Source organism: Maylandia zebra, linkage group LG4, assembly GCF_041146795.1.
Source record: "Maylandia zebra isolate NMK-2024a linkage group LG4, Mzebra_GT3a, whole genome shotgun sequence".
NCBI classification, from domain to species: domain Eukaryota; kingdom Metazoa; phylum Chordata; class Actinopteri; order Cichliformes; family Cichlidae; genus Maylandia; species Maylandia zebra.
Window position 1 is genome coordinate 32,815,033 of NC_135170.1, and position 24,177 is coordinate 32,839,209.

Here is a 24,177-nt window from a genome sequence, read left to right on the forward strand (position 1 = left end):
TGAGAATTTATTTGCATATATTATCAGACTGTTTCTATGCTTTGTTGTTTACAATGGGAAGCTACAATGGGAGTGATTATTTATTATTTCAGATTAACGGTAAACAGAGGTGTGGCCAAGGAGGATTTGGAGTAAATTATTTCAGTAATTCATATTAACATATACAATTACTAAGGGTTGCAAGATGCAATGTAATCTTGTAATGTAAATTACACAGGTAAAAGTCTAACATTGCTCCTAATGTGGCTATGATAATTGCTATTATGAGTGTTTATTTATTAGCATTTATAGTGTGGATGTGTTCAGTGGATGAATGGCTTTTAAACTAGGGCTGCTCAATTAATCGAATTGTAATCACGATTACGATCTGGGCTTTCAACGATCATTAAAAATGACTGAGCCGATTATTAGCCCCTCCCTCGTGCTTTACTCTCGCGCTGCTCCATGTGGCAAATCGAGCGCACCTCTCTGCATTTCGAACACGTGTCACAACAATTAAGAGGACCCGAGGAAAGCTCGGAAAGCTAAGCAGAAGTTATTTGGAGGAGAGTGACTGCCGTTGGTTGAAAAGAGAAGTAAAAAAAAACTTCAGTGGTGTGGAAACATTATGGATTCGCGGAGTCAAACGTGGATCAAGTAGACATAGTGTGTAAACTTTGCTACGGTGTCGTAACTGCACCACAGAGCAACACTGCAAAGTTCACGAAACATAGATGTTTACATTTTTCATTTATTTTTTTTATATTGCAAACATTTGCATTGTTATCAGTATTTGCACACTATTTTATATTATTTTTTAAAGTCATTATTATAGAACCGCGTAAGCTAGCGCAATAATTTGTTTTGCATATGAAACCAGAGGAGTTGAACTTACATCTTATGCCATCAGCTTGTCCTAGGTCACAGTTTCCTTCCACATAAAGCTTTGTAAAAATTGCATAAAAGGCACTTGCAGCAACAAAAACATAATATTCCAGAAACACGCTTTGCCGATCCGATCAGCTGTTCGTAACACTTCCCACATTGAACAAGACGTCAACGCGAACTGTCGCATGTCCGCCATTTCCTGTCCGAAACCGGAAGTGACGTCATTTTTGCGGAAAATGTAGTTTTTTACTTGTAGGCCTTAAAAGCCTATACTGGTGTTTTTATAAGTCATGTTTGACTCTATACTTTTATGAATAGTTTCTGGAATGCTTAGAACTCGAATTGCACTGCTGGAAATAGTTTATTTTGATGCACATGCTGTTTTCTTTGCAAATTTGCATCATTGCTGTATCTCCAAAATAAAACTATGAAGACACTCAAAATAAATTTCCTGTGGTGGGAAACTATTTTGTACAACTTTTTTGTATTTAAAGTTTTGAGGGATAAGCCTCTTAAATTTCCCCAAGTAGAAATATATATGTAAAAAAAAACAAAAACTATTTTCAATTTTTTTGTAGTTTATTGCACTTTTTTGCAATTAATGTAATTACTATGGACTTAATGCATACAGATTATTAAAATATGGGCTATAACAGTTGTATTGATGTATAGCAACTTGAAATGCTCCCACAATTGGCACTACAACATGTAAAAAATATATATATATATAAGCTCTGGCGGACTTGGTTCTATGGTAGGTCTTAAAGGGTTAAATAAATATCGTCAAATAATCGAGATCTCAATTTCAGTGAAAATAATCGTGATTATCATTTTTGCCATAATCGAGCAGCCCTATTTTAAACAGTACATTTACATAATGACTGAAGCTTCAGTCATTATGTAAATGTGAAAATGCTACATCCAGATGAACAGAATCAACTTTTTGGGAATCTTCTTGCCTGGAAGGCTGAGGATGTGTGAAGACTTTTTGGTGAATATGCTATAAGATCAGGTCAGCAATATGAGAATTCTTTGGCAGGATTGTTGAATGATTTTCTTACCAGTTACATTTTTTTTTCAGGTCTATGATTTCTTCCTCATAGTACTTTTTGCTGACTTAATCTTATGAGTTTTGTCTGTGCCATAGCTAAATATTCTATTTCAAGTAGAGTTGGTTTCATTGGTGACATGAAGTCCTTCATGAGATGTGTGAGAGAGAAATTCTATTTCTCCAGACTATTCCCATATTGAACAACTGTAAAACCATCCAAATACCATTTTCAGTGTCCATCATTCACAAGAATAAATTTGTTGATTGGATCAACATTTTCTTCTGTGCTGCTTGTGTTGAGTGTAACACATTTTACTGCATTTCTTCATTTCAGAGTCACATTCAAACAGGTTTTTGAATTGCTCTTTGTCTGGGCTTGCACCCAGCATCAATTTGCCATGCGAGACCCTACCATGGGGCAAAACGCCCCCCAACAATATAGGCCCTGGGATCCCTGGGACACATAAACCTCTCCACCATGATAAGGTAGCAATTCACAGATTTTACATCCCTATTTCTTTTTTATATCTGTCTTATTTAGAACTAGTATGGAGGGGATCAGTGACCGTCTGTTCAGGCATAAGAACTTCAACTTTGTGACCAGTCTTACAACTCCAGAGTACCTAGACTCCCTTGAAAGCTTTGAAATAAAAGACAGCGATGTCTTCCTTGTGACTTATCCAAAGTCAGGTTGGTGAAAAATTTCACACATTGTTGGTATTTGCTGTTTTGTGCTGGCCAGACTGATCCACTGATCACCTCTAATGTCTTTCCCCACATCAGGTACTGTATGGGTTCAGCAGATCATGATTTCCATCCACGAAATGCATAGCTATCAGACTAAATATTCAATCAACATTGAGAGGATGCCGTGGCTGGAGTACAAGACAGCTGAATACGCTCTTCTTCCCTCTCCACGGCTCTTCGCCTCGCATCTCCCTGTACACATCATGCCTCCAGGAGTGAAGGAGAAGAAGCCAAAAGTCAGTACTTTATAGAAGTTGAAATCTTATTGAAGAAAGAGACAGTCTTGAAGTTTGAGAAAGTTAAAAGCATTTGATTACTTATTGTTGCAAAAATAAAGCAAATTAAATTTGTACTTGTGAAGATTAATTTAATTTTTTGTGATGTTACCTATTGGTCACTGAAGTTCAGTTTTTGAGGCTTGCACTTTGACTACTGGTAGCTTTTAGAAACCAGGAAATCCTAGCAAATGAAAATAGAGTGGTTGATCTTCAAAACAAATGTTGTTTTATGTTCTGCAAGAATTAAAACAATGATCCTCTGGGGTCATAAATCGAGGAATATGAGGGTCATTTTTAATCATACACTTCTACACAAACACATGGTCCCAGGTCCAAAAAGCTAGCACTAGCATTTGTTTTATTTTTAATGATTCTGTTTGATTTCAGATAGAGGAGATAGATAGAGGAAGAGAATCTAGCTGTCATGGTTCTGGGTCGGTGACCCAGCGCTTTGAGTTTATTATTATAATTTTTTCTAGTTTATTCTGATTTTGTATTAGTTCTTTGGGTTTGGTTGTCATGTTTATTATCCCAACCTGTGTCTCCCTCTGTGCTCTGCTCGGGTCCCCGAGTTTTGTGTTGTAAAGCAGTCTGTGTGTTTCCTGTTCTACTTTGTACGTCTGTGTCTCGTTATGCCCATTAGTTCCAGCTGTGTCCCCTCCTGTGTGCCATTTCCTGATTACCTGGTGTGTGTATTTATAGTATGTGTCTGCCTGTGCTCCTCGTCGTGTCCTCTGTGTTTCTCTGTGAAGCTTCTGCGTTACTCTGCATTCTTTTGGTGTTTTTTCCGTGTCTCTCTTCCCCTCGCCTCATGTCCTCCCTTTGTGTTAGTTTTCCCAGTTTAGGTTTATGTTCTGTTCTGCCCTCACCTTGGTTTTCTCTCTGTAAATAAATCTCCACTTGCATCTCCACTTCTATCTGCATCTTGGGTCCTCATTCATTCCACCACACAACTGCTGCTCCAGCCGTGACACTAGCATCCCAAGTGCCAACTTGCTTGAGCAACGTAGCGGACCGTATGTCAGGTGGCAAGAAAACTGCTAGAAGGTTGTCAGCATTCGGCTTCACGGAAGCTCAAATACAGACTTTAAAATGAATTTATAAAAATATTATCTGAAATCAAATTGTAACATTAAATTTTAAATTGCTTTTCTTTTAAACTAATGACATTAAATAGTGAATTATTACATTTTTAAAAAAATGTTTATTAAGATTTAAGATTTCAATTTAGTTTTTTTTTGTGAATTATTACATTTAAGTGACAGACTTTTAATATTCAAATTTTTTTTAAAATATATTTCAGATCGTGTATTTGATGAGGAATCCAAAGGACAACATGGTGTCTTTTTATCACTTCAGCAGTGCTCTAGCAGACCTGGAGACTCCCGAGAGTTTTGACCAGTTTTTTGAGTGGTACATAACAGGAAACGGTAAGTTTCCTCACCTTTAATCCCCATAATGGTATATCAATTACTGATTACTATAAAGTAATATTTTAACTTGTGTATATGTATGTATGTATGTATGTACAATATACATATATATATATATATATATATATATATATATATATATATATATATATATATATATATAAACACAAATTTAAAAAAAAAAAAAAAATATATATATATATATATATATTTTTTTTTTTTTTTAATTTGTGTTTTTATATATATATATATATATATATATATATATATATATATATATATATATATATATATAAAAACACAAATTTAAAAAAAAAAAAAATATATATATATATATATATATATATATATAGTAATATTTTAATTTGTGTTTTATATATATATATATATATATATATATATATATATATATATATATATATATATATATATATATATAAAAACACAAATTAAAAAAAAAAAAAAAAAATATATATATATATATATATATATATTTTTTTTTTTTTAAATTTGTGTTTTTATATATATATATATATATATATATATATATATATAACACAAATTAAAAAAAAAAAAAAAAAAAAATATATATATATATATATATATATATATATATATATATATATGTATATATATGTATATATATATATATATATATAACACAAATTAAAAAAAAAAAAAAATATATATATATATATATATATATATATATATATATATATATATATATATATATATATATATGTATGTATATATATATATATATATATATATATATATAGTAATATTTTAATTTGTGTTTTTATATATATATATATATATATATATATATATAAAAACACAAATTAAAAAAAAAAAAAAAAAAAAAAATATATATATATATATATTTTTTTTTTTTTTTTAATTTGTGTTTTTATATATATATATATATATATATATATATATATATATATATATATATATATATATATATATATATATATAGTAATATTTTAATTTGTGTTTTATATATATATATATATATATAACACAAATTAAAAAAAAAAAAAAAAAAAAAAAATATATATATATATATATATATATATATATATATATATATACACACAAATTAAAATATTACTATATATATATATATATATATATGTATATGTATGTATATATATATATATATATATATATATATATATATATATATATATATATATGTACTGTCGAGCGCAGATCCACTGAGCGCTCAACACAGACAGCATCGTCAGAAGGAATAGTGCAGGGCAAGCTAGCAAGACAGAAGTTAAGCTCTCCTTGCAACATAGACCTCCCCCACCCTTCAGATCTGGTGTTTGGAATTATTTTGGTTTTCATGTGACGTATGACCCTGAAGGTAAGCGCGTCATGGACTAAAGTAAAACAGTATGTTGGATGTGCCATGCAATGCTCAACTACATGGGTGGGAACTAGTGTGTTAGCGCAGTTAGCTCGTTAACGTGTTGGCCGTCTAGCCCCATGCACGGGACTATCAGGGGTAGCTCGTTAACGGAGATTTGCCGTGTTGTGGCGTTAAGGTCATTTCAACGAGATTAACCTGAAAGCTCTAGTGGGAACACAACAAATATGACTGCACATTTACGCCGACATCATCCTAGTGCAAAGACAAGTGGAAGCAGACAAAAACAAGCAAGCATGCTACTAACTTTAGCCGAGTCATTTAGACAGCCGTTAGCACATGATTCTCCTTATGGGGACCTCATGTGTTTAATATGCTGCTGAGAAGCGGATAGTATAGCTTTTATTTTGGAAAGAGACATTTCTCTGTAATAAACTCTCTTTTCCAAAGATGAGTGATTACTCAATCAGATACAGGGCTCGCAATATCGCTAGCCCGACGTCCCGGGGCTAGCGATTTTTCCAGTCGGGCTACCAAAATCTTTCTCTGCCCTGCCCGTCGGGCTATTGTAGGAAGGAAAAATATATGTCAATGCTTTTGCATTCTTTCAGAAATGTAGCTGGGTAATTATGTCATTGGCATCGGTGAGCCACTGTCAATATGTGACATATTGAAATCGCGTTTGAATTTGCGCTTGTTTTTTTGCTTTCACTTTGCAATCGTGCGAACTGTGTATAGAGAGCGACAGCACTGATCTGTGAGTGATGATAATTTGTGCACCAATTCCTCTGACATCGTCTTATTAATCGTTAGCTTACTATGCAAACATGACAAGTGAAATCTCCCGCAGCTTAAACATATGAGAGGTTGATCGCGCAGAGAATCGCTGAGCTTATGTGAGTGTGTGTGTAAAAGCAGCAGGATAAGACAGGTCAGGGTGAAGAAGTGACAGCCAAATAAAAGCTTACCACAAAACGGAGAAGTTATGACAAATCAGACTATAAGGCAAAAAGAAAGTGCAGCTTTATGGTTTCATGGACAAAATAATTTCTGTGGCTGCGATATGATGAGCTAAATAACCAGGGGTGCACATAAGTGGTCCGCAGGTGCGCATTCGCTGTCAAAATAAAAAACACGCACAAGGGTTAGGGTTAAATTTAAAAACTGTACTTTTGAGTTAAAATATATATTTATAATTTTAATAAATGACAAATTAAAAAGGCATGAACATTTTTTGTATCGAAAAAATATCGAACCGTGAATTTTGTGTATCGTTGCACCCCTAATATATATATATATATATATATATATATATATATATCATTCTTAGTTCCTTAACTGTGCACTACAAGGTGACCAGATCTTGCAGACTTTAGAAACCTGTTGGAGTAAATAGGCCATTTAATTATTCCTAACCAGGCATATAATGTAAAGTCATTTCTGCATCTTTTATATACATTCTGGAAAAAGTACATTGTACAATATCTAGGACCGGTTGTTGATTTCAATAAAATATTGTTGCATGTCAGCAGGGGTGGTCCTAGCCTGTTTGGTGCCCTGGGCGAACACGCCAACAAACTAAGGCTGTCAACGATCACGATTAACGCAATTAAAATTTTTAACGCAATCAACAAACTTTGGACAAATTGCCCGAAATGCGTCACTTTACAAACGGTGCCCCATAAGTAGGCATGATTAATGGGCAAAAGAGTGTATGTTCTGATGTTTTTGTTGATCTAGTGTTTTAGAAACTCGTCCAAGTCTAAAACCACACAAAAGATACTGTCAAACTGTCCCATGGCCAGGGGTGGATCTAGAGAACTTTTATGAGGGTGGCTTGGAAATCAAAATCATTTCTGTGGCTGCGATATGACGAGCTAAATAACCAGGGCTGCACATAAGTGGTCCGCAGGTGCGCATTCGCTGTCAAAATAAAAAACACGCACAAGGGTTAGGGTTAAATTTAAAAACTGTACTTTTCAGTTAAAATATATATTTATAATTTGAATAAATGACAAATTAAAAATGTATCGAAAAAATATCGAACCGTGACACCAAAGTATCGAACCGAACCATGAATTTTGTGGATCGTTGCATCCCTAATAAATAAATAAATAAATACATATATATATATATATATATATATATATATATATATATATATATATATATATATATATATATATATATATATATACAGGGAGTGCAGAATTATTAGGCAAATGAGTATTTTGTCCACATCATCCTCTTCATGCATGTTGTCTTACTCCAAGCTGTATATGCTCGAAAGCCTACTACCGATTAAGCATATTAGGTGATGTGCATCTCTGTAATGAGAAGGGGTGTGGTCTAATGACATCAACACCCAACACCCAAAATTACAAATCCTACCATGTGGATTCATGGATTTTTTTTTTCACATTCTGTCTCTCACAGTTGAAGTGTACATCTGGTGCAAATTACTGACCTCTGTCATCATTTTAAGTGGGGGAACTTGCACAATCGGTGGCTGACTAAATACTTTTTTGCCCCACTGTATATATATATATATATATGTATATATGTATATATATATATTTACACGTATATATGTATGTGTATATGTATGTATAAAAATATACGAAGTAACATGTTGACATATGTTAATAAATTGACATGTACTGTTTCTTCATTAGTTACTTTTAGTAACAGATTTTGCGTTAAAAATTCTAATTATTTGGCTTGTTTGGCTTAACTGCATTTTCAGTTGTTTGTAGACACATTTGATCTCTAAGGTTATTTTTCATTCAAATGGCAATAACATTTGCCTTTAGGTGACTATACAAATAGAACTGAATTGATTCGCTAATCAATCAATCAATCAATCAATCAATCAATCTTTATTTATAAAGCACTTTTCATACAAAAAAAAATGTAGCACAAAGTGCTTTACATGGTTAAAAGCAGCCCACCCCACCCTCCAACTCACTCCCCACACTCTCATCCTCTAATCCTGTCATACCTTTATTCACATAAATATTTGAGAATCGTCGAGGAAGAATTATTGATAGATTATCATGACCATGGGCCATGCACCATAGACAGCAGACAGAAACAAATAAAACTGTTTATTATCATCATCATCATCATCATCATTGTTTATTTGTATAACACTTTAAGAACACACCAGGCAGACCAAAATGCTGAACAACACAGATCAAAACAACTACCAAATTAAACATACCATAAAATCATTACATACAATAAAATAAATAAGAAGGTGTCAGTTTCCTACAGAGTTAAAAGCCAGGGAATAAAAATAGGTTTTCAATCTGGACTTAAAGATGAAATGTCTCTTTCCTGATGACGCTTATCTAATTTGGAGGGGAAGGTTATTCCAGAGCATCGGAGCCGCAATTGAAAATGCTCGGTCTCCTCTGTATTTCAGCCGCAACTTAGGGACCGACAGCAACAGCTGCTCAGCTGAACGGAGCGAGCGAGGAGGAACATGTGGCTTCAGCAAGTCAGATAAGTAGACAGGAGCCAGACCATTTAAAGATTTAAAAACCAATAAAAGGACTTTAAAACGAACCCTAAATTCAATGGGAAGCCAATGCAAGGAAGCGAGAACCGGAGTGATGTGATCGAATTTCCTACTACCGGTTAAAAATCGTGCCGCCGCATTTTGCACTAACTGCAGGCGTGACAAGGTGCCCGACCTGACCCCTATTAAAAGGGAATTACAATAGTCCAGACATGAGGTGATAAAAGCATGAATAAGAGTTTCCAAATTGGGTTTGGAAAGGAAAGGCTTAACCTTCGACAGGCGTCTGAAGTGATAAAAAGCTGATTTTACCACCCCATTTACATGACCTTCAAAAGTAAGCACAGAATCAAGTTTAACACCAAGATTAGTGATTGAACTTTTCAGATGAGAGGTCAAATCACCAAAATCAACATCTGGAGAATCTGGAGCGATGTGGGCCATATAAAATTGCTTCCATTTTGCGACCATTAAAATTCAAAAAATTATTTGCCATCCATAATTTTATATCGCTGAGACAGTCAAGCAGTGATTGACATGGGGAGGTATCCAAATGACTAAAAGGTAAATAAAGCTGACAGTCATCGGCATACAAATGAAATGACACTCCGTGTTTACGAAAAATCGCACCAAGGGGGAGTAAATACAGCGAGAAAAATAATGGCCCAAGGATAGATCCCTGGGGCACACCCAAAAGCAGAGGGGAAATACTTTTTGGAGAAAGCAGGGAGTAACAACATTGTTCGGGGAGCCACAAGGCTTAGCATGTAGCACCAACTCCTCTAAATCACGCAGAGAAATCGGTGCAAAAGCAGAGAATAGGCTTGAGCAAGGAGCATGCATGGCCGGATCAACAATAGGTGGGATCAGAGGCCTCAGGCTAGCAATCTTGTCCACAAAACAGGTAATAAACTTATTGCACATAGCCTCAGAGGACGGCAACAGGTCATAACCCTCCAAGTTAAGTACAGAATTTCTAGTATTGTATAAAACACGAGGGTTATGAGAGTTGGCCAAAATAAGTTGAGAAAAGTAGGAGTGTTTATCGGCCTTAACTGCCCTCTGATAAGTTTTCCAACTAATCTTTAGGGCTTCCAGGGAGACATGCAATCTATCTTTTTTCCACTGTCTTTCACATTTCCTACATTGTCTTCTAATAGCTCGGGTACGATCTGTTAACCATGAACTAGTCTTAGATTTACATTTTCTTAGTCTCAAAGGGGCAACAACATCAAGCACAGATTTACAAGCAAAGTCAAAATACAAAAGTAGGTCATCTGCAGTGGGCAAGTCAGGGGCATAAGACATTAATTTTTCAAACAGTATAGAAAACCGCTCAGCAGAATCAGAGCCAAAGGCACGATAACATGGAGCCTGATTTGCAAAAGCATTAGCAGGAGCAATATCAAATAAGATAGGCATATGATCAGAGAAAACTGCATCTTCAACACGTACATTGCAAACAGATAAACCATGAGATAAAACTAAGTCCAGTGTGTGACCACCAGAGATGGGTAGTAACGCGTTACGTGTTACTGTAATCTGATTACTTTTTTCAAGTAACGAGTAAAGTAAGGGATTACTATTGCAAAAAAGGTAATTAGATTACCGTTACTTTCCCGTAGGAACACTGCGTTACTAAAACCGTGATTTTTTTGCGAGAATGTCTCATGACAATGATGCAAGCGAGTGCGACGTTCGTGACAACAGCTGTATGCAGATCAACAATGGATCATATATCGAGTGCAGGAGAGAGTATGAGCGTGCAGCGTTTAAAGCGTGGAAGTACTGACTACTTCCATAAAAAGTGACAAAAACATTAGCGTCCATTGTGCGTGGGAAGAAAACTTCTTTTTACAGCGAAAAAAAACCCCTAAACAAGCACCGAGTGCGCAACGACGTAATGGGAAATTCACATAGAAACTCGCGGATTCTTCCACTGACCGCTGCAGCACACCTGCACCAGGGCAAACCTCCGCCTACCCCACTCCTGCTTTACAAGTGAAAATAGAGCAACAGGACCGCTGAGTCTTTGATTTTATTTATTTTCTGCTGTGTTTTACTTGCATCTATTTGAAAGAGTGAGTGTAAACACAAAAAATATTTTATTTTATGTGCTGGAATGTGCAGAAAATAGGTTTAAATGTTAAACTAATTTCTTCCAGTCAGTGAATGCTGCATATAATTTAATTGTTGCTTGATGCATAAAGTTAAAAGATTAAAACTGTTAAAACAAGTTTTAAAAAAAGAGACTTTTCCATTGATTACATTTTGTATGATGGATTATGCAGAAAAAGTAAAATTTGGTCTGAAAGATCTATCGCTTTATCACCTATTCAGATTGTAAATCGTGTTTTTTAAAAAGTAACTAAGTAATTAATTACTTTTGAATACAAGTAATCAGTAAAGTAACAGGATTACTTTTTGGGGAAGTAATCAGTAATTAGTTACTGATTACTTTTTTCAAGTAACTTGACCAACACTGGTGACCACGTTCTTGAGTGGCACCACTAACAGATGGGACAAAATTAAAAGAGTTCACTAAGGCAAGGAAGTCCTTGGCCAGAGGCTTCCCCAGACAGCAAAAGTGTATGTTAAAATCACCAAGCAGGAGGATCTGGTCATACCGTGAGGCACAGTCAGCAAGAAACTCTGAGAACTCGGATAAGAAGACCTTGTTATATTTCGGGGGGCGATAAACAATCGCACATAACAACGAATGCGAGTGGCCCAGTTTACATAAACAGAGTTCAAAACTGGTGTAGTGAGACGAAGGGAAAAGCTGCTTCAAGTCCAAGTGAGCCTTAAAAACAGCAGCAAGCCAGCAGCTCTCGGAACATTAAAAAAGGTACAGTCAGCAGGTACTAGTTCAATGAAACCGCTCAACTCACCGGGAGAAATCCAGGTTTCAGTCAGGAAGAGCAAATCCAGAACACGAGAAAGAAAAAAAATCCTTCAATATGAAGGTCTTATTTGCCACCGACCTGGTATTTATTACACCCAGCCTGAGAGGAACTGGGTCCAAAACTTCCAACGCATTAGCAAGCAGATCCACCGGTCGAAGGTTTTTCTTGTCAACTCCGTGCCAGTGTAAATGTCGTAGAGGAAAGAAATTTGCAAGGCAAGGCAAGGCAAGGCAAGTTTATTTGTATAGCACAATTCAACAACAAGGTGATTCAAAGTGCTTTACATTAGAAACAAGAACAAATAAAAAGCATGATTTAAAATTGATTAAAACAAGCAAATAAACTAACTAACTAATTAACAAACAAACAAACAAACAAACAAACAAACAAAACAGTATATAAAATCAAAACAGATAAAATCAGAACAGTAGATAAAATCAGTAGTTAAATGTAAGTTTTGAAATTTAAGCTTAAAGTGTGGATTTGGTGCTTTATTCAAATGCAGCTGAGAACAGGTGAGTCTTCAACCTGGATTTAAATAAACTGAGTGTTTCAGCTGATCTGAGGCTTTCTGGGAGTTTGTTCCAGATATAAGGAGCATAAAAGCTGAATGCAGCTTCTCCGTGTCTGGTTCTGACTCTGGGCACTGATAAAAGACCGGATCCAGATGACCTGAGGGATCTGGATGGTTCATACTGGGTCAGGAGGTCATTGATGTATTTTGGTCCTAAACCATTCAGAGCTTTATAGGCCAGCATCAGAACTTTAAAGTCTATCCTCTGACGGACAGGCAGCCAGTGTAAGGACCTCAGAGCTGGACTGATGTGGTCCACTTTTTTGGTCTTAGTGAGGACTCGAGCAGCAGAGTTCTGAATGAGCTGTAGTTGTCTGACTGATTTTTTAGGTAGACCTGTAAAGATGCTGTTACAGTAATCAAGCCTACTAAAGATGAATGCATGGACTAGTTTTTCCAGGTCCTGTTGAGACATCAGATCTTTTATCCTTGATATATTCTTGAGGTGATAGTAAGCTGACTTTGTTATTGTCTTAATGTGTTTTTCTAAGTTTAGGTCTGCATCCATCACTACACCCAAATTTCTCGCCTGGTTTGTGGTTTTTAGGTGTATAGATTGAAGTTCTCTGGTGACCTGTAATCGTTTTTCTTTGGCGCCAAAGACTATTACCTCAGTTTTGTTTTTGTTTAGCTGGAGAAAATTGTGGCACAACCAGTCATTGATTTCCTCAATGCATTTACCAAGAGCCTGTACAGGGCCTCGGTCTCCTGGTGACATTGTGATATATATTTGTGTGTCATCTGCATAGCTGTGATAGTTTATTTTGTTGTTGTTTATAATCTGTGCCAGTGGGAGCATGTAGATGTTAAACAGAAGGGGTCCCAAGATGGAACCTTGGGGAACTCCACATGTGATACTTGTCTGCTCAGATGTGAAGTTACCTATTGATACAAAGTATTTCCTGTTTTCTACGTATGTTTTGAACCAGTTTAGTACAGTTCCTGAAAGACCTGTCCAGTTCTCCAGTCGTTTGAGTAATATGTTGTGGTCAACTGTATCAAATGCTGCACTGAGATCCAGTAAAACTAGGACTGACATTTTTCCACTGTCTGTATTCAGACATATGTCATTAAACACTTTGGTCAGAGCGGTTTCAGTGCTGTGGTTCTGTCTAAAACCTGACTGGAAGGCATCGTAGCAATTATTCTGTTTTAAGAAGTAACTGAGCTGTTGAGAAACTGCTTTTTCAATGATCTTACTTAAAAACGGGAGATTTGAGATTGGCCTGTAGTTGTTCATTTGTGTCTTGTCAAGATTGTCCTTTTTCAGTATAGGTTTGATTACAGCAGTTTTTAGTGATTCTGGAAACACACCTGATAATAAAGAAAAGTTGACGATCTGTAACAGGTCTGACTCTAAAGTCTTTGAGACCTTTTTGAAAAAACTTGTTGGCAGGACATCTAAACAGCAGGAGGAGGAGTTCAGTTTACCTAAGATGTCCTCCAGGTCTTTGCTGTTAATAGGTTGAAACTGTTTCATGGTGTTTAAACAGTTTTTTGGTGGACACAGTACATATCCTGGATCTGCTGTTGATGTACCAATTGCTTGTCTAATTTTTTGGATTTTTTCAGTGAAGAATTTGGCAAAGTCATTGCAGGCCATGGTCGAATGAAGTTCAGCTGCCACTGACACAGGAGGGTTTGTTAGCCTGTCAACTGTAGAAAATAAGACCCGAGCATTATGGCTGTTTTTAGTGATGATGTCAGAGAAGTAGGACCTCCTTGCATTCCTCAGTTGTAAATTATAATTGTGAAGTTTCTCTTTATAAATGTCATAATGAACCTGGAGGTTTGTTTTTCTCCATCTGCGCTCAGCTTTCCTACACTCTCTTTTTTCTTTTTTCACCAGTGTGGAGTTTCTCCATGGAGACTTTTTCCTTCCAGAGATAACCTTCACCTTAATGGGAGCAATAGTGTCCATTACATTTAACATGTTAGCATTGAAGCTATTGACGAGCTCATTGACTGACCCTCTGGGCAGGTCAGGTGTTAATGGGAAGACCTGGTTAAAAATTGCACTACTGTGTTCAGTTATACACCGTTTTGTGATCACTGTTGTTGATATATTTGTGTGGGCTGAGATTTTACTTTCAAAGAAAACACAGTAATGATCAGACAGGCCCACATCAGACACAGTAACCTTTGAAATGCTCAGGCCTTTGGAGATCAGTAGGTCAAGAGTGTGTCCTCTATTATGTGTGGCCTCTGTTACATGCTGAGTCAGCCCAAAGTTGCCCAGAGTGTTACTCAGGTCTTTAGTCCCTTTGTCCTGAGGGTTGTCCACATGAATGTTAAAATCCCCAACAATAATTACACAGTCAAAATCAACACAGATCACAGACAGCAGTTCACTGAGGTCATTAAAAAAGTCTGTGCAGTATTTGGGAGGCCTGTAAACATTAAGAAACACAACTTTGGATGGGGCCTTCAGCTGTAAAGCCACATATTCAAAAGACTGAAAACTTCCAGGAGATAGCTGCTTACATTGAAATGATTCATTAAATAAGACAGCAACCTCTCCTCCTCTCCTGCTCGCCCTGACCTCACTGATAAAACTGTAGTTAGGAGGGGTCGTCTCGATGAGAACAGCTCCACTGTTACTTTGGTCCAACCAAGTTTCAGTTAAAAACATAAAATCAAGGCTGTGCTCAGTGATTAAATCATTAATTAAAAATGTTTTCCCAGCTAGAGATCTAATGTTTAATAAAGCCAACTTAAGTGTTTTAGAGGTATTACTTGTCCCCTCGTGTTTGGGAGCAGTCTGTGGCACACAAGGTATGTTTACTATGTTTAAAGATCTTTTAGAGTGCAGCTCTCTGTGTTTTGACCAGGCCACATGTCTCCTTCTGTCACCTAAAAGTACAGAAATGCAGGACCATTTTTGAAAGACCCAACAACAGGAATCAACCAGGAATCCACCGGGTCCAAGGCACGCAATGGCACCAAGAGTCGCAGACAAAAACGGCGATCAATCAATGTTTAAAGAAATCTATATCTCTAAATGTTTTGTCTTTTCTGTCATGTGATTCATCTCGCAGCTCTACATGTTTGAAAGACTTGACCTGAAGGTTTCAGTGTGAGACAACAGTGGTACCACTTTAGTGACTTTGTGGTGCTGTGCTAGTATGTTAGCACAGGCACCATTTTGTGTGTGTGTGTGCGTGTGTGTGTGTGTGTAAACTCAATTAAATGAGAACGCCAAATAACTGGATGCATTATGCCAATATACAGTTTATGGGTCATCCTGGTTTGACCATGTCAGGGAGTGGTATTTAAACAGAGACCAGTACAACATCCTCTTCCTGACCTACGAGGAAATGATTTTGGTAAGATGTTTCTTCAAACTTTTGTTGTTCATTAAAAAACTCAAACAAAATATCTGGCTGAGTTTAAGGTTCTTTTTCTCTTGCCTTCCTGCTTTTCTTTCAGGACCTGAAAGGATCAGTGAAGAAGATCTGCAACTTCTTAGGGAAAAACCTGACTGAAGCCACCATCAGTCAAGTTGTGGAAAAAGCTAAGTTTGAGAACATGAAGAAGGACTCGAAAGCAAACTATGAGCACATTCCACCAGAGCAGTTCAGTGGAAAATTCTTGCGCAAAGGTAACATAACAGACCTGCAGCTGCTGTGCAGAAAAATGTGATATCAGTGTATCAGGTGTTGTGTTTTTGTCTTCATTACAGGTCAGATTGGAGACTGGAAGAACACACTGACTGTTGCACAGAGTGAAAGAGTGGATCAAGTCCTTCAGGAGAAACTTGGTGATTTGCCTTTAAAGTTCATCTGGGAATAAGCAGAGCAGCTCTTCAGGGTCTCCCAGGAGTTTTAAAAGCATTGATTTCATTCATTGGAAAGCCTTAAAATGTGTTTTTCTGCTATTTTAATTTTCAAAAAAACAACAAATGATTAATGTTTGTTTACCCAAGATTGATTCATGTTACGTAGATCATGATTCCAGGAATCAACAGTAAAATGTAAATCAGTCAACATATCTGACATGTCTGAAACCAGTACACGGCACTTTGGATTCTCATAATTTCTGAATAGTCATTAACTATTGATTTTTTTTAATCACATCACTTTTGACAGTATGCCCTGACCTTCAAATAGAAGAAAATTCTTGAAATAAATGTACTTTTGCCATGAAGAAAGTCTGACCTTTGATTAACCTACAAGTGATTTCTCTTCCCATGAGTCAGCAGCCAAGACAGAAGTATCTTATTCATTTGTGTAGAAGAATTAAAAGGAAAGGATCCTACTTTGGTAACAAACAAAACATTACAAAAAGAAATGGTGCAATTGCAGTGTTATTTTGGTTAAAGTGTGGTTCAGCATGACATTCTTCCTTTATTTAATCCTATACAGAATCAAACCTCAGACCTGTAAATGGCATCCACTGAATATCATTTAATTAATAAGTGAAATACAGCTTGTTAACACATGTTAGTGTAAGCTAATAGTCTATTAAAAATAACAATCTTATTTCTTTAATGGGACTTCTTTTTCTGAACATTACTGAAGATTTTCTCAACATCAGGGCTGCAAAATGTAAATTTGATTTTCACACAACAACGCTCTGATCCGTGATCCAAGAGTAACATTTGGATTTATCTGTGAGAAACTCTTCTTATTCAAGTAAACTGATCCAAAGATGGACTAAACTCCACATTATTCATCTTTATATAGCTGTCTGGAATAAAATTTCATGTTTCAAACACAGGTATGTCAGGTTTTGAGAGTCTTTTAATGTCACTCCATTTGTGGTTTTAAATGAGAACAGCCTTCTATCGTCAAGCCAATCTTCCAGCAGCAGCATTATAATGCAGTAGTCGGGGCACAGCATAGGTCAAACGAACACATTTTCTAGTAAAAGTAAAACATAAATGCTTAACACTTTAGTTTAACATTAACTATAGTACCTCTAAAAGAATGTACATTCACATTCATTCATTCACATGGGGTGAAGAACAATACAAACTGTGTCTCTTCCCCTTATCTGTTTGTGTGATTCACAACTAAGATCGAGTTGATCAGTGATCGTCTGTGCAGGTATAATAACTTCAACTTCCTGGCCAGTCACACAACTCCCGAGCACATAGACTCTTTCAGAATTTTGAAATAAAAGATGTGTGCCTCGTGTCTTATCCAAAGTCAGGTCAGTGAGAAATCTGACCTGACTTAAATTAAATCTGAATAGCCGTCGTTTCTGGCCAGTACTCTCTTCAGAGTTTTGAAATAAGAAACAGCAATGTCTTGCATCTTTTACAAAGTCAAGTCAGTGAGAAATCTCTGCAGCATCCCATTATTTTGCAGTTTTATTCTGTCCAGACTGATCTGCTGGTTACATATAATATCCCAAAAATCTTCCCTCAAAAGGCACCATATGAGCTCAGCAGATCATCACTTCTATCTATGAGTTGGACGGGCATCTGAATCAATATTCTATAAACTCGCATGAAGATGCCATGGCTGGAGTTCACAGGGGTGCATACACTCATCCACAGCTCTTCAGATCACATCTGTCTCAGGCTCTAATGTTTCCAGGACTGATGGACAAGAAGGGAAAGGTCAGAGCTGTATAGACGCTCAAGCCAGCCTGAAGAAAGAGCTGGTTTTGAGATATAGTATGACAAAGTTCTTTAAGTGGTTAAAAAATTATTTGCTCATAATTTTTGTGTTTAATTGTATGAAATAAAAGATAACTTTGTTGCCGAAAAGCAGAGTTCTATTGAAGTTTTATTGTTAAGGAAAGGCATTCAAGGATTAGAAGCTTTGTATTTGTAACAAGTTCATATGAAAATTCAGATTTTCTTCTTAGTCAGTTACATAGCACTATCATCATATATCAATCAAATTGTTGATAACTTAGCACACAGCTTTTTGAAACATGAACACTCCTGAATGCAAACAATACACATAGTGGCAGCTTAAAGCTTCAAATGGGTCACTTTATGGTGACAACATCTAGCTTTTATATACAGCCAATGAAAACAAATTGTTTATACATTTATATAAAACAACTCTCAAAACTATCACTTCAGCAAAACACTGCAGACCTTGAGACTCCTCAGAGCTTCGATCAGTTTTTTGAGTGATACCTGACGGGAAACAGTACGTGTCCTCATCTCCACTATCTGCCTAATGATGATGACGAAGAAGAGTCCAGGTCTGATAAATGATAACAGATATCAATGTGATCAGTAAGAACTTAAATTGATTATTTCAAACTGAACTGTGTTTGACATACTTACCCAGTTATTATCCAGTGGATAATAGCACATCCATATGAAAGAATTCAAGTTGCTTTATACTTTTCCCACATTCTGTTTCAGTAAAATATTTTTAGTATCTCACATACTGCATATTTGTTTGTTACTTTATAAATTAAAACAGTGGTACCTCAGTTATTTGACTCCTTACATTACGTAAAACGTAAAACCTTTGCTCCAAATTGAGCTATTAGAAGATAAGTCTGTGGGTTGAAGAGATAGTAATCATTGACAGGTTATTATGACAATGAAAATGTCATAATAACCTGTCATAAAAATGTCAAAGGATGTTCTACCCACTTACGCAGTGTACCTGCACCGTTCCAAAGCAAACAAAGCCAACGCTCAAAAACAGCTTGTAATCTTTTGAAATCATTCTCCTTTTCAACCTTTAAATCACTGCTATTCTTGTACCATCTCAGGTTTAAATACATCTTAATTTTAAAAACTCAAACACAATTTAATCCAAAGAAAATTAAAGTGAAAGATTTCCTGAAGAACTGACTTTGTTCTGTTTTTTCCCCCTTTTTTTTCTTTCTTTACTTTTGATAAGATTTAAATGACTTGCTTCAAATTAGCTTCTAACATGCTAAGTGGACCACTTGCAAAGAGGACAGTGTAGTTCCACATCTATTGCTATAATAAAAACTGCAAAAAGTTATTTGTTTGTCTAGCATAAACTTTTTTCTTCCTCCACCTGTTATCGTGCTGTTTGTACTTGAGTGATAGTGGGGTAAATATAATCAACAGACACTTGATTTTAATTGAAAATGCCAAATGAGATTTTAGCTCATGGGGGAACTATAAGATCGATGGCTCAGTGAAAAAGAATCACAACTCGCCATAATTTCTGTTGTGAGCTCTGGTAGATTTTCTTTGTGTACAGGCTGTGATCAGCTGACCTGTGCTGCTGCTGCTTTGATGTTTGCTGCTTTTTGTGGATTTGCACAAGTTTATTGGTTGAGAACCCAATGTTCCCACCTCTGTAAAGGATGGGATTTTTATGTTAATGTCAATTTGACAAGCTGAACGCATTCTGTACTGTACAGGAGACACGGCACGAGATTGATTGACAATGCGCTGTAAAAATGCGCTGTAAAAAAAAAAAGCATGCAAAATTGCACACAAAAAAAAATCTGCGAAACAGCGAGGCCACGAAAGGTGAACCACATTATAGCGAAGGACCACTGTACTTCATAATTACCATCACACATTTGTTTTATCCTTTACTGCACACTGTTCATACAGGACTGACCGGAGGGCAAGAGATGGTTGCCATGGTAATGGGAGTGTGTTAAGAAATAGAGAGATATTTTTTAATGCGTATCTGCTCGTTAGATTGTTTTATGAGAGGCCCAGACTTGACTAGGTCACAGGCCGACCAGAAACTGCATGTTTTTGCAGAATATGGGGAACAGACAGAGTGAGACTAAGTTTAGACAGGTTGCCCTGGCAACAGACCTCAGAAAGGGGAAAGTATTGCAAGCTGCACAGGACGTTTTAGTGCACAGGCATATTAATAAATCAGACAGAAAAGAGGAACTTGTACCATATAAGGAATTTTTGTATTGAAACTGTGACATGCAAAGTACCGAAATAACACCATATAAGACACGTTGAGCTTCAAATATTAGAGATCCTGCAACTGGCGTTTTGGGCTGTGCAGGGGTCTCTCTCTTCCAGAAGATGATTGAATAAAAAGAAATATAAATGTTTTAACACACTATGAGTCTGTTTTCTCTGTTCTATCACGGCGACAAAAGAATCGGGGTTAATATTTGGTGTTTCCGCCCGGTTCTCCTTGCAACAGAGAGAACAAATGTGGCCGAAAGTTGGATCTGATATGAGGCAAACAGAAGACCGGTCTAAAAAGGTAGGCACAAACCTGTTCAGAGAAAAAGCAAATCTGTGCATATTGGATGAATTCTAAATTATCTGTTCGCTGAGTTGCTGATCTTAACTATTAAATTAACTCAGTAGTGGTAAAACTAAAGTCTTGAGAATAAAGTAAAACTTTGAAGCAATGATAATGAAACTTGGAGAATGACAGTACTGAGTTAAAAGGGATATGGTATTTCATGGTAAAAGAGAAAAAGAAGTTATGTGTGTTTAGGATATTAGGTAATTGGTCATTTTTATGGGTTTAAGTCCCTATTGATCATAAGGTTGGACCTGCATCGGTCAAATAGTTCTGGTGGACTTTTGGTTTTTGTTTCAAATTATTATAAAGTATCCTAGGACGTAAGTTTGACTTCTAAGAAGTGCATAAGCTTCGAGGTGGAGACCTCCCACTTTTTACAGACGTGTAAAAAGACCCTCCGGCGTGGGTAATTACTCCAGGTGGCACCTGCCAAGATTTGGGGCCTTGGGCTAAAATAGCCAGTGATTGGATCACTTTGACGTTTGGAACGGTATCTGCACTTTTTTGGGCAGCAAAGGTTGGATCTCTGGCGTTGGATGCTTTTAAAATTAAAATAGGGTGTTTAGAAATTGGGCCAGGCACAGTTTGTAACTGATACTGGTTAATTGATCACAAAAAGGTTGGACCTTAGCATTGGACGCTTGTTAAATTTGTCAAAATTGTGTAGGATTTTGTGTTGAGTATGTCAAGGATCCCTGTGTTTGTTGTAATGACTAATATAATATATATAATATTATAATAATATATTTGTAATATAAAATAAGTATTTTTGGTATTTAAAAGAACTTTGCAATTTAACAGTGATTTAAAGGCTGAAAGGATGCTGAGTGTGTGTGGCTGTGTGTGTGTTTCAGCAAGGAAGAAGCAGGAAACTGTGAGCTTGTGACGTTGCAACATGAAAGCAGAGAAATTAGAGACTGAATGTCTTAAAAAAGTAATAAAATGATATTAATTACATATTTAGTGTGTCAATACAGGTGGACTCTTTTCAACCTAAAAACATGAGTACAGCGGCAAAAGGATAGATTAACAGAATTGGGACGCGGAACAGGAGACCGGTCTAAAACGATTTAAAGGTAAGCACAAGCCTGTTCAAAGAAAACGCAAATTTGTGCACATTGGATGAATTCTAAATTATCTGTTCGCCGAATGGATGGTCCTAACCGTTAATTGGTTCAGGAGTGGTGAAATTAAAGTAAATTATAAAATCTGTTAAGTCCATGGCAATTTTGGGTAATTTGTGATAAATAAAAGTAAAGTCTAGGGAAATTTGATGAAAGCTTATGGTTGTTAATGCTGGGGTGAAGTTTAAAGTTGATGTGACGTGTGTTTGAAGTTGGTGTGTTATGTGTGTGAGTGTGACGTCAGTCAAGAAAAGAGATTAGATTAGGACATTTGGATAATTGATTAGAGATAGCATCAGATAAATAAACTGGCGGTTAGAGTCCACAGTGCTGATGAAAGTATTGTGTGAATTGTGCTACAGAGCTGAGTTAAAGAATGGTGATCTGTGTGGAAAAAACTGTTAATTGTGCTGGGGATTTGTGCCAAAACAGCTCTGCTAACTACGCTGGATTTTGATGTGAATGCTTGCAAATGCAAAGAGCTGACTGTGTGTGTGTGTGTGTGTGTGTGTGTGTGTGTGTGTGCTGAGGGTGCATTCTTTTTATATCAACACTTAGCAGAGTTACAGAGGGTATATAGACTGTAAATATAAAATAAGAGTTCGGTTAGGCTGTAGAAACAGATGAAAATCCAGTGAAATGAAGAGTGTGTGTGCGTATGAAAACTGCCGTGTGTGTGTCTGGCAGGAAGTGAAACAGGAAGTGAACATGTTTGCATGCCCATAAAAGGAAATTGACTGATGTGTGTTGTGTGTAACGAGTGAGAGAGACCTGTTAAAAATCTAGATAGAGGAATTAGAGAATGAATGTGTTAAGAAATAGTAATGAAAATGATATTAAATAAATGTTTTAGTGTGTTAATGCAGGTGGACTCTTCTCAACTTGAAAACATGAGTACAGCTGCAAAATGATAGATTAACAGAATTGGGATGAAAACAGGCCAGGCTTTGGCTTAAAAATTTGACAGCTTCACCTCTCATTCTGTCCTTATCCTGAGAAGAAGCTTAAAGGACAGTCAGTCTCCTGATTAAGACAGACAGAGCGACACAGTGTACTTGAAGAATTAACAGCAGGCAAAAGTCAGTGCAACTGACCTAAAATACTGAATGGTCAAGCAGCATGTATGACGATGTTTTGTGTTTTGATGAGCTAATAATCAGCTCTCTTTTTCTCATTTTTGTTCTAAGCAGGCCTGCAAGATTGAATTAACTGTGCTGTAAAAATTTTCGGGAGAACAAATATAAGGTGAGTTTTTCCAGATTATAATGGGCAGAGGAGAAGCCTAACTGTGGGAACCGATGAGTGTTTGAGTTCCCGTCCAAAAGGATTGCAGCAAGTCAATCCAGTTAAAACATAATAAAGAACTCTTTTTCTAAAAACAAAACAAAATAAAACAAATGAATGAGCTCATGTTGTTGAGGGTGGAGAATCTGATTATTCAACAGAAAGTTAGTGTTTTAGGAAATCTTTCACTTTGAAAATCAAAGTGAAGTAATGTCTGTTAATGATAACAGAATAGCAGTGATTTAAAGGTTCAAAAGGGCATGAGTATGAGTGCCAAAGATTACAAGTTGTTTAGTCATCAACAGTCTCTGTTTGCTTTGAAAAGACACAAGCACAGGTGGTCCTGCGACATGTTTGTGTCCAGAACTTTTTGCCATGGTTGGTGCGCCTAACTCTTTTTTTCTTAGTCGCACCAGCACAAAATTTAGGTGCATCCAAATTTTCAACCGCAACGCTTAACACCGTAGTTTTACATGTGCACTTTTTTTGGGGAGAAATTGCTGTCTATACAGAGAATATTGAATTGTAAACAATTAAATAACAATCTTGTCAACACAAAGTTCTTTATTCGGAGCACATTTCTACAAAAAAGATAAGTTACTGAAAAAGTGCTTGTGCTGAAAGTGCTTTGGCACTCTTTGGCTATATTGTAGACAATGTTAAACTTAATCATCACATCGGCCTCCTCTGATGACTTGTTTGCTGCTGCGTGGCCACTGAAAGGCAGTGGGGAGAGGAGACACTTGGGCAGTGCATTTATTGCAGCATATAATGTGTTTTCTGGATACACTGCTACTTTTTCAGCATTCAGAGATTG

At 36.4% G+C, this 24,177-nt stretch overlaps 1 protein-coding gene across 1 annotated transcript in view; it reads left to right on the forward strand.

Annotated features, from left to right (window-relative positions):
- The window catches only part of LOC101474316 (amine sulfotransferase-like), a 53,772-nt gene extending 36,291 nt beyond the window's left edge, over positions 1 to 17,481 (forward strand). Inside the window, exons 2-7 of the mRNA XM_076883431.1 lie at positions 2,460 to 2,608; positions 2,702 to 2,901; positions 4,247 to 4,373; positions 15,995 to 16,089; positions 16,193 to 16,364; positions 16,446 to 17,481. Of these exons, the coding sequence (XP_076739546.1) occupies positions 2,460 to 2,608; positions 2,702 to 2,901; positions 4,247 to 4,373; positions 15,995 to 16,089; positions 16,193 to 16,364; positions 16,446 to 16,555 (853 nt within the window). The 3' untranslated portion in view covers positions 16,556 to 17,481. The remainder of the gene's footprint in view (positions 1 to 2,459; positions 2,609 to 2,701; positions 2,902 to 4,246; positions 4,374 to 15,994; positions 16,090 to 16,192; positions 16,365 to 16,445) is intronic.
- The last annotated feature ends 6,696 nt before the right edge of the window (positions 17,482 to 24,177 follow it).